The sequence below is a fragment of the Aspergillus karnatakaensis genome, assembly GCF_047715665.1.
Source record: "Aspergillus karnatakaensis strain CBS 102800 unplaced genomic scaffold BJY04scaffold_9, whole genome shotgun sequence".
NCBI lineage: Eukaryota > Fungi > Ascomycota > Eurotiomycetes > Eurotiales > Aspergillaceae > Aspergillus > Aspergillus karnatakaensis.
Window position 1 is genome coordinate 334,375 of NW_027395721.1, and position 11,123 is coordinate 345,497.

The 11,123-nt window shown below is 50.2% G+C and overlaps 3 protein-coding genes across 3 annotated transcripts; all 3 read left to right on the forward strand.

Moving 5' to 3' along the window:
• The first annotated feature begins 135 nt into the window (after positions 1-135).
• BJY04DRAFT_169151 (class I SAM-dependent methyltransferase) lies at positions 136-1,531 on the forward strand. Its single transcript, XM_073709188.1, has one exon. It carries the CDS (start codon positions 501-503, stop codon positions 1,350-1,352), a length of 852 nt encoding a protein of 283 aa, XP_073574504.1. The 5' UTR covers positions 136-500; the 3' UTR covers positions 1,353-1,531.
• Positions 1,532-4,304: 2,773 nt separating this feature from the next.
• Positions 4,305-6,220, forward strand: BJY04DRAFT_169217 (uncharacterized protein). Its single transcript, XM_073709189.1, has 2 exons — positions 4,305-4,927; positions 4,989-6,220. Exons 1-2 carry the CDS (start codon positions 4,503-4,505, stop codon positions 6,082-6,084), a joined length of 1,521 nt encoding a protein of 506 aa, XP_073574505.1. The 5' UTR covers positions 4,305-4,502; the 3' UTR covers positions 6,085-6,220.
• A 521-nt stretch (positions 6,221-6,741) lies between these two features.
• On the forward strand, positions 6,742-10,169 carry BJY04DRAFT_181783 (transcription factor domain-containing protein). The gene is made up of 4 exons (XM_073710239.1): positions 6,742-7,321; positions 7,381-7,492; positions 7,545-8,266; positions 8,316-10,169. The coding sequence occupies exons 1-4, from the start codon at positions 6,948-6,950 to the stop codon at positions 9,802-9,804; spliced, it is 2,697 nt and encodes an 898-aa protein (XP_073574506.1). The 5' UTR covers positions 6,742-6,947; the 3' UTR covers positions 9,805-10,169.
• Positions 10,170-11,123: the final 954 nt, after the last annotated feature.

Here is an 11,123-nt window from a genome sequence, read left to right on the forward strand (position 1 = left end):
GGGCGTGTAGAGTGCGAATTGGAGAGGGTCGAACCACAGACCCGATCTCCGAGATAAGAACCCCCCAAAAACAGCTCCGATGAGAAGCCGATCTGAATCTTGGCTTTCCGACCCCAGGCCCCGGCCGGGGCTTCGACTTTCCTTTTCGAGATTCTTCACATAACCGAGCTTCGCGCAACAACAAACGGATACTCTTACAGCAATCCCATACAGTACCTGCTCTCACGATGAGCGCCCCAAAAGCGGCCCGGAGCGCACTCAAAGCCGCAAAAATACCACCTGCAAAACCACCTCGGATACCCAAAAATGCAAAGCCTATTACAGCTCCGGGGCAGACGAGGTTCGTTCGCTCTCGACTCGTGCCTCGATCGAACATCATCTTCAAATAATCTAGAAAGCTAACTCGGCACTACAGTCATGCCCTTCCCAAACGCGCAAATCCATACCTACATACCCTCACCTCCCCCGAACCGTCACAAACCCGCCTAACCCCCCGCGCAATGACAATCCTCGGCGTCAGCGCTCTCGTGATAAGCACGTACTGCGGGTACCTCTACGCCTCCTACAGCCGCGAAGTCAAAGCCGCACGATCCCTTTCTATTCCCGAGGATGTCTCAGACCGATACAATCGCACGGCGCGAACATTCGACGCGGAAGTCGAAATGTCGGAGAAGCTAATGGGATTAGGCACAAAACGGCGCGATTTGGTGTCAATGGCGCGAGGAAATGTATTGGAGGTTAGTTGTGGCACAGGGCGAAATCTCGAGTTTTATGAGCTAGGAGAGAGAAGGGGCTTGGATGAGAAGGGTATGCCGGGGCTTAGGGGGGTCAGGAGCGTGACGTTTGTGGATTTGAGTGAAGAGATGGTGGAAGTTGCTAAGGGGAAGTTTGACAAGTTGAATCCGGGAGTTGCGAAGAGTGGGAGGGTGCGGTTTGTGGCGATGGATGCGAGGGATGTTCCTGCGCCTGCACCTTCATCATTACCGTCATCAACGAGCCAAGGACAGGGCATGGACCAGAACAAGGGGCGAAAATCTGGATATTACGACACAGTTGTGCAAACGATGGGATTGTGCTCGATGCCGGACCCTGCGGCGACGCTGCGACACCTGGGGACGATCACGGAACCACAAGAAGGCCGCATATTGCTGCTCGAACATGGCCGGTCGTATTACGACTGGTTAAATCGCGTGCTGGATAATCTGGCTCCTGCGCATGCGGACCGCCATGGCTGCTGGTGGAACCGCGATATCGGACAGATTGTTCGAGACAGCGGGTTGGAGGTTGTGGAGGAGCAGAGATGGCATTTCGGCACAACATGGAGGTTTGTCTTGAAGCCGAGACAGTCATGACCGCGAGGTGCTAGACAGACTAGTCCAAGACTAGTCCGCGACTAGGATCGTTTAATGTATAGGTATGATTGAATGGGTGGATGTATATTAGGTGGCACTGTACTATATTCATATGATATAATGATATTCAACCTAAGATATATATCTGGGCTACTCCGAGTACACTATGGAGTACAAAGTAGGCTCAATGTGAAACTGGAGCAACGTGGCAATTCCTCTGCTAGGAAATTGCAGACTGTGCATCAGTGCATATCATGATCTTACCACTGTCGCGTTTGGCGGAAGGATGAGGTCAAAATTGCGTTGTCCCCTTTTGCGGGGTAAGCTCTACGCAGTAGATGACACAATGGAGGTACGAAGCAAGAGAATCTCGAGTCAGATAGATGGCCGGCAATGAAGATCTCGCTGGATAGCGTATGTATGGCCAGATGAGAGACTCTTGAGTAGATTCTGGCTGATAGCAAGATCCTTTAGATAGGCCCATTACTCGGATATTGAGCGATGTAGTAGTTACGGAGTAGTACTTGCCTACCTACCCTATTCAGAGTCTAAGTATGACGCCCCAGCCACCCGGATTTTGGCCATGGCTCACTCGACGTGAAACTACATCATGGATGTAAGTTATGAGCCCACACAAAGTATAGCGATCTCATATCGCGTACGTATACCCCATCGAACATTGCAGCGCACACTGGCAGAGATATTGGATCACTGCGTCAAGCGAAGCTTATACTGCATACTCGGCTAATCATTCCCGCAGCATGAATTGAGTCGGGAATTACTGAGCCAAGTAATCAGAATGGCTCATGCACGCGGGAGATCTGAAAGGCTGACCTCCACCGACTACTGCATCGTGAACTGAACTGGATAAGACCCTTGAACCCTTCCCAGCGTGATTGCATGAGTTGAGCATTGGCTATGATTTTGTGCATTCGCTAGTATAGCAAACTTTCGTAGTGAGGGGTAAATAAGATGTCACTGGGCAACAAGACAGGGATGATTCCTTGGAATCTGCCGTTTGATTTGCATCCTATCATGTTACGAGGCGCCGAGGATGTTTATCTAGTTGATTGATCATTGAACCAGTCCCTTGCTGGACGATCGGAGGGTGACACATCTAATGCATGTGGAATACGCCGGCATATGCGCAACTCGAACCCACATACCCTGAGGTAGTGAGGATGGCAACATGAATGGGTCCAACAATGTACATATTTTCCTTGTATTATTTCAGGTGGTAGTGTATAGCTCCGCCAGCATCCGCCTCATCGAAGAAGTCGAGAGGCAAGGCTGGAGCGGGTTTGTGAACCTTCCGATTGGATCTAGTCGAATTCCAATCCTGCGGTCTCGACAACGGCAGCAACTCCACTGCTTGTAGTATTATTGGTAGCACACTACAAACGGTGACGCTAGGAACGATTCAAGTGGGCTTCGATGGAGCCCACAGCTATTCTGGGTTAGCGCATTCCTCGATAGTTTGGAAATTTTTATTCATCGCCTGGTCGCGTTTTATTGAGCATGTGGAGGGCGAAGGCAACCATGGGACCATTCAGCTATGATGCACTGCTTCCAGACTGAAGTTGTGTTATTTGTCTAGAGCTTCAGCGTTGACCAGTCACAGGCATTATCATCGTAAGGGTGTATGCCGTATGGCGCAAGCACCAAGCAGCAGCCTCGTCTTTGGGACCCCCGGGCCCCTCGATCACCAACAAAGGTCAGACGTGGAGGGCCGAGGGGTTCGCGAGTCGGTGAGCGATGCATATCCTTTGTTGTGCCTGGGTCGAAGTAATCTGACAACCATACTCGTAGTAACCTGGGTTATGAATCAAGAAAGTCGAGTCTTGAGAGCATAAGGGCTGCAACTCGCTCCAAACCACAAGCTTCTTCGTAAGAGACGCACTGTTTTCGAACTTCGAAGGACAAACAGGAGAAACATGCTCGACAGCAGTTCTAGCACAAGTGCAGGTATGGGAGTTCATCGGCATGGATGGTAACTATTGAGGTCGCGTTGTTTGTTTCTCCAGCAGAAAATTTCTGCGCAGCAACCAAGCGTAGCAGCAGCAGGAGCTTCCCGATTCGCTTTCGCGATGCTCCATCGTTGAAAACATGCAGAACCTCAGTTCGATCATGGGTGCCCCCGACCAATCGCGCCTTCGAAGCTTTGGGCCGGTCGTCATAGACACATGGCTGGTCCCACCGTACTTTTTGCCTTTGGGTTCTCCCGATGCTTCTCCTAAGTTAGAGGTATAGTAGTACGATATAGTGGCACGCGGAAAGAGCAAGTGCTCTCATGAGAGACCAGCGGTGTGTGAGATTGTCGAATTTATCATGATTATCATTATTCTTGATTGAAAACTAGAGTTAGTCCAGGAGGAGGGACGGACGATTCACTCTCCTTCCGAATTTCTGGATTTTTTTTTGTTACTTCCCGGCATTCCTGAGCCGCCAGTGAGCCCACTAAAACTCCCCCATCGTATACCGGACCAATAGTCGCCACCCTAAAACATCCGCCTCTTGGGAATGGTTGTCTGCTGTCTGGAAATTGAAGCACGCAAAGAAAAAAAAAGTAAAAAAAAAGAGAAAAAATTAGCCAAAAAAAAGGGAAGAGTGGAAGAGAGGAAGAGAAGATGAGGATGAGAGAGATGTATCTATCGACACTATCGACAGTTCTTTCTGAAGCAAAACAGCAATTAGACAAATCTGTTACCTGTCTCATTTATTCATCTGCTTCGCTGGGGCTTACTCTACGCTGATTAGCTACCTCACTGTCCATCTCCGTCGTCACTCTTTCTCACCCTCTCGACTCCCTTTCCACATCCTCCAGATCCCCCCTTCCCAACCCACACCCATCCCATCCATCCATCTCTCTCTTGTTTCCTCCCCCGTTCATCCCATCTTCCTCTTCCTCTTCCCTATTTTCCATCCCATCTCATCTTGTGTTATTAGTTCCATATCCTTATCCCTTTTTTATTATTACCTATTACCTATTACCACTCACATACACTCTCTATATTGCTACATAGACTATTTGCTCGTGCGTTGTTTGGGGTTTGCTTGTACTTTCTGCCTGTTTGAACTACTACTATATCCCTACTCCTATTATTTCTCCGCCTACACCTGCTCCCACCACCAACACACCTCAACCACATCATGCCCTACAATACCCGTCGCAAGTCTCTTTCTCTTCCACTACTGGGTATTCATGTTCCAAACACATCTCGCCGCTCTCCATCTTCCTCAAAACCGGCCCACGCGACCGATGAGAATCTCCCGCCTTCCAAAAAGGTAAAGAGATCGCACGACTCCGCCTCATCTTCGCCAGAGCCCACAGAACGTGGTCCAAATTCCAAACAACAATCGGTAGTTGGTCGCGCGACCGGTCGGCGCACGACACTGGAACAAACGCCACCCCTCTCGCCCGCAGATGGCGGTGTCGCGAGGAAGATCGACCTCGAGGGGATTAACGACGACATCGTCGTTGGTGTGATCGAACAACTGGAGAAGACCGGAAATCGGCCGCACTTGGTAAAAGAGTTGGCTGCGGTTCTCATCACCTTCAACGAGAGTGTGGTAAAGTAAGTCTATCCGCTGTCAAATCCGACCTGACGCGTGCTAACCTCTGCTGCTTTGCCACAGTTCCGCTAACCCGGCTGCGTTGCTATCCTCTCGCTTGAGCGCGTACATGAAGCGGCCCTGGACAGCTCTGGCGCCTTGTCCGCTGGCTAAGGAGCTCATCCCCATTCATCCTCGGAAGGTCTACTACTACCTCACCACCCTTCCTCGTCAACCTATACCCGAGGGCTCGGACGACATTATCATACCTGGTATTGAGGGGAAGGTTATGACACCCAGCGTGTCGAGTGTGGATGACGAGGAAGATCTCATGGCGCGTCAACGATCCCCGAGCCCTGAGGTTGATTTGTCTTCTCCCGACTTCGAAGATGGTGGTATTGATTTGGATGGCGGAGCTGGCAGCGCAAGACATAGCCCAGAGTTCCCTGATCACCGCCATGCGCGCCTGATCCACTCCCACCGCGCGGCCTCTCCGCCGCTCGAGGGTGATGAGAGAGAGTTCACGCAGACGGCCAGTGCTGTTCGCGAGCGGGCCTCCGAGCAGAAAGCAAGCCAGTTTGCGCAACCCAAGGGTGGATATTCCGCTCTTACAGAGGCGCTTCAAGGCCTGGATGATATGAGCATGAGCATCTCGGGCACACCGATTGATGACAGTCCCCTCTCCTTTGGCGACGACCACATGCGAGAAGCTCAGCACGATTATTTTTCCCGCGACGGCCTACATGAGCAGTCTTCGCTCCAGGAGCCACTGCAACAGCAGGCTCTTGACGAAGCCACTGTATCGGCTCTTTTCGGTACTTCTCCCTCACCTTCCCTTGCTTCCGTCGCATCCTCCATCTCGTCTGGCACGAGTACAGCATCGGATGATGGGTTGGATTTTGAGAGTGGCCCCGGAACTGCTCCACGCATTGCTCTTCCGGAGGATCCGAGCCTGGCGCGCATGTCAACCCTGAAGAGGTCAATAGACATGATCGACGATGAGTTCCCGGATCTTGACATGAAAATGTCGGATCTGAGTGACGGCGAAGATAAGGTAGCTGTGAAAGCTATGGCCTTCCCCACCGTCTCTTCTGAAATGCCCCTGGACTCCTGGCGAGAGCTGCAAAGTCCGGAGAGCGTTGATGTTGATGAACTCGACGAGATGTTCGACGACTTCTAAGCGCCTCATTCTCTATTCTCAGAGGTTCTTCCTCCGATGATCTCCACTCACGACGCCATATTTTGTGCTTTTGATACTGAAAGACATCGCCATCTTCATCCGCGATCTATCTGATTTAATGCCGTACCCGCTATATTTTGTTTAATTTTGTCTCACTGCGTCCCTGTTCCTGCGGCTGGTGCCTCTCTTTCGCTTGTACATATATTTGTGGCACCCCTTTTCTCATCTCTCTCGCTTGATTCCCAATATGCCTTGTTCTGATTATGATACATCTACTTGGTGGTTATGGCCTTTGCAGTTTTGATTCGGCGTGGTGAAAAGCAATGCTGCCTATGATTAGTTAAGGGAAAAGCTGGAGGAAGATACACAATATTCAGACCATACCAGAAGAAAATGAAGAACTTATTACTGATAGAAAATTTGGAGTGTTAATCCATAACTGTAGTAGGTACCTAATATACTCTCAACCGGCCATTTGTAGCCTTCTAACCTGCGGGTTTATTCTCCGGCCCCTTATGAAGACCTGATTGGCGCCTCAGGCTATTGATGTGCTGACGTAAGGCGGTCCTTACTGATTGCGTCACTGGCTTCCAGATGCCGGGCAGGTGAGCCTTGAAGTTATTCGGGTCCTGCTTCGATCAGTATCCCCCCCCCCCCTCCAAATTTGTGTTGCAAGTCTGAATCCGTTCTTTTTCGCTGAGATTGGAGGTCTCTCTATACCCGAACTACTTCTGGGATGATCAACCTCAATCGCGATGCAAAACTATTAACCAATTGAATTTAGACTGCTTTTTATACTTCAAGTCTCGCCCTAGGCTCCGTTAAACTGGACACTCGACATCCAGCCAGGCGGCGCCTACATCATGGAAGGCCCCTCTGGTCATTCACAGACAGAAAATACCGGCGGACAGGGCGAATCTATTCAACCGCAGTCAAACAGCCACCCTAATATCGTCCCAATCCCTAACACTCCCCTCCTCCCCGGTTCGTCCTTGCGGGCACCATCGCGCAACTCCGTCGTCCCCGGCAAGAAGCAGATGTCCAGCAATCGCAAAGTCGCCATACCCCGCCAACACTCTGGGGCGGCTCCTCGCTACAGTCGTCGTGTACCCTTGGCATGCGAAACCTGCAGATTACGGAAAACGAAATGCAGTGGCGACACCCCTATTTGCAGACAGTGTGCGGAGCTCAGGGTAGAATGTCGCTACCCGATATCATGGCGCGAACGCACAAAAGGGTTTGTCCTGATAGTACCTTGCATGTTGTGATGTGATTATTGACAGTTGGGTTCGATAGGCAACTTTCGAAGCTCGAGGCCAAGTCAGAAGATTATGAGAATCTGCTACGAGAAATTAGTTATCTTGTTGACGGAAGAACTTCTGAGCGTATCAGGTACACTCTCGATAAAGTCCGTGTCAAACACAACGCTACAAGCGAGCTCATTTGCTGATTGAAAGCAGTACTCGGAACCCGGAAATGAGGCCTTGAGCGACCAGCAGTCTGTTCATTCTGCCGCGGCCGCTGATGAAGAGGCCGAAGCAGAAGCAGAAAGCCTACCATCTTCCATTGGATCCTTGGATGCCATTGATCGTGTCGATGAAGACCTTAATCGTAGTCCGAATTCCCGGGCTACTGGGTATATGGGAAAGAACTCGGAGGTCACTTGGTTGCAGCGGTTACGGAGAGAGGCGGAACATCGGGCTCGCAAGCTGTCAGGGGCGTCTGAAAATCCTCCTGATCGAGACTTCGCTATCCATTCCGTGAACTATCATTTGGATGACGTGGACATTAAACCCCCTGGACCCGTGCATCTTTATTGGATTCCCCCCCGGAGTTACGCGGATAAGCTCTTTGAGGATTATCTGAATACCGTCCATCCCGTCTTCCCGATAATCAGTCGATCACTCTTTGCCTCCCAATATAGGAATTTCTTCGATAATTCGGCGCGACCGGGGGATAAATGGCTGGCCATTTTGAACTTGATTTTCGCTATATCTTCATATCATGCTCATCTCATGCAAGCTCCATGGCGAGGTGAGGAACGAGATCACTATGTTTATCTGGCTCGGGCCCGGGCCCTCGGTATGAACAGTGACGCCCTTTTCACACATCCCGACCTTCAGCAGGTGCAAGTGGAAGCCTTGACCGCTTTTTACTTGTTGTCAACTAACCAGATAAACCGGTAAGATTACGCCCCTGAGTCTTCTTGACGCCGGTCTGACCAAAGATAGTGCCTGGAGAATTGCATCGTTGGCTCTTCGGTCTGGTATATCTCTTGGATTGAATCTGAGGAACGCGAGCGAAGCCACCCCTGATGTTTCCAAAGAAGCTCGGTATAGGGTATGGTGGTGTCTATACACTTTTGAACACCTGCTCGGAATCATGACTGGACGGATGACAGGCATCTCGGATGGAATCTGCACCACACCAATGCCACTTCCAATGGACGAAGATCGGTTCCAGGATCCTGATGTCACGGAGCTACTCGGCAATCTGGAACTTCGCAAGGAGCGAGTGGAACTGGCTCTGGCAAGCTGTTTTGTTAGGCAGATGCCGCTGAAGCCCCGGAACGGCGGGATCTTGAAGACTACAGATAAAGCCCGTGATGTGGAGCGGTTGAGAACTTTACCGCCAAGCACCTCTCTCTTCTTCTTGTATTACGTTGACCTTGCTGTCATAAGTCAGGAGATTGTCAATCGTGTCTATTCTCTGGATTGCATCATGGCACCTTGGGTAGACATCGAGACTCGCATTAGAGAGCTCCAATCGCGCGTACAGCTATGGCATTCGAATCTCCCCGGAGCATACGACTGGAGCAGGACCGATGAACAGAGCCCGGATCTGCTCCGTGGTAGCTTGTGTCTCGCGTTTCATTATTACAGTGCGTGCATTACGTTAGGGCGCCCGTGCCTCTGTCGTCGTGATGTTCGACCGGCCAACTCCCCTATTCAACAGAAACCCTTCAGCCATGAGATGGCTGTCTCGGTCCTCGACGCTGCACAGCGACTGATTGGACTGATACCGGACGTACCCGATGCCTCTCGTATTTACCAGCTCTGTCCTTGGTGGTGCATTCTGCACTACCTCATGCAGGCCACCACTGTTCTCCTCCTCGAACTTTCCTTTGGCAGCATCCACATGCCCGGAGAGGAACAGAATATAGTGTCGACGACAAAAAAAGGGCTCCGTTGGCTTTACGCCATGGCCGAATCCAGCCTCGCCTCAAGACGCGCCTGGGAGCTATGCGATGATAATTTCCGCCGCCTCGCCAAGGGCTATGGCTTTGATGTCAGCAACATTCCTTGTGATAATTATCAGTTCGACAATATAGCCACCGACAGTCGAAAATCGCACGATTCTCAAACATCCAACCCTGCCCCTTTCTCAGCCACAAATACTGGTTTCCCAGCCCTCGCACCACCAACGAGGACACCCTCTTTCCAGTTTCCCCCCGCCAATGGCTCGAATCATCAACACATAAACTACCCACAGACCTCCTCAATCAACCCGGCAACAGCACTCCTCCAACAACCTCCTATTCTCACCCCTACGACCCTCACGAGCAACCCCACGCCATCCGAAGACTCTTTTAACTTTCCCTTGGAGACTCCGTCTACCGGCGCAGCCAGTGACATATACTTCCCCTACGACCCTATAACGGGTGAATTCATCAGATCGTTCTTCCCAAATTCGAATGAGGAGGAGCCGTGGGAAGGCTGAAGGGAATTGACCGACGTTTACGAGTGACGTTTTCTATCTACTTCTCTGCATTGCCTTGTTCGGGTTCTTTTCTCTTCGAGATTGTATTTGTACCGTTGCGGTTTTCTTTTTTTACTCCTGAGATGGAATATCCCCTTTGTATGGATCTAAGGTTCTTTCTACAGCGCGGGATGGTTGAAATGATCGGGGTTAGGTTCTATTAGCGAATGGGATGGGGTTAATATCCGTGATGGGGGTATATTCTCTCGGGTGTTTTCGACAGGTTGTATTAGGTACTGCGCCAGGTCATGCTATAGCATATACGGCAGGGGTGTTATTTACTTTGAATCGACATTGACAACTCTTATGTCTACAACGAATCGATCATTTGCATTTGTTAACACTGAAATAGCATTGTGACATGACACCCGACTACGGTATCCTCGTAGATAATACCTAATCCTGGGTGTTGGAGGCGCTTGTAGGGAAGTAGGCTTGACTAAACGAGAAGGAGATAAAGAGTCTTGCGTATTAGAGCTTGGTTAAGCCGAGACAAAGGTTTTGAGTGATATTGTACGTTACTCTCGGCCCTATGGTATGAGGCGTTCAATGTGGTGATGCTCGTAGAGAAGGGTGAGTCTGTATTTGTAGGCCACTTTGAGAACACGATTTATACACTAGATATTATCATCGATCATGAATATCCAACAAAAACTAATAAGAAGATATGCTCACTTAGCTGGCAAAAATACAAACAAAAAACTGAAAACATACAACAGTTGGGATTCGCATGTGGTCACCCACCATACTACTAACCAACCGGCGTGAGGCTTAAGTACGGCTGAGCGGACGGGAAGCCCTGTTCTCCTCACCCTGTGGTCGTATGTACTTATTGACTTATTAATGTGTCTTACATAGAAACATCACAAAAGTTGACGTTGCTCCCTCCTAAGTTCCTGCTTGCTAACGATAACTATAACCCTGGCTAACTTGGCTAATTTGCCGATTGAGTAGGGTTCAGTCATTTCGACAGGCACGAGATGTGTAACTTCCTGTGTACTCCAAGATACTAGTACATTCATGCTGTTGGGGTCCCTTCAACTCCTAAACAAAATAGATGCAAACTATCATGAAGCTGCTTGTTCCTGCCCTTCACCGCTCACATCGCTGATCATGGATTAGGGCTATTTTGGAGGTACTGTTGGGGGTGGTGCTCTCGACCCTGCGGAGGGGCCCATCTGGTCCTATAAGAACTGTGTCAGAGTGGCATATATCTCAAATTGATGTGATCGAAGTCACAACAAAGACTCGTCTCAGGACCTGGGCCGTTGAGGATAGCC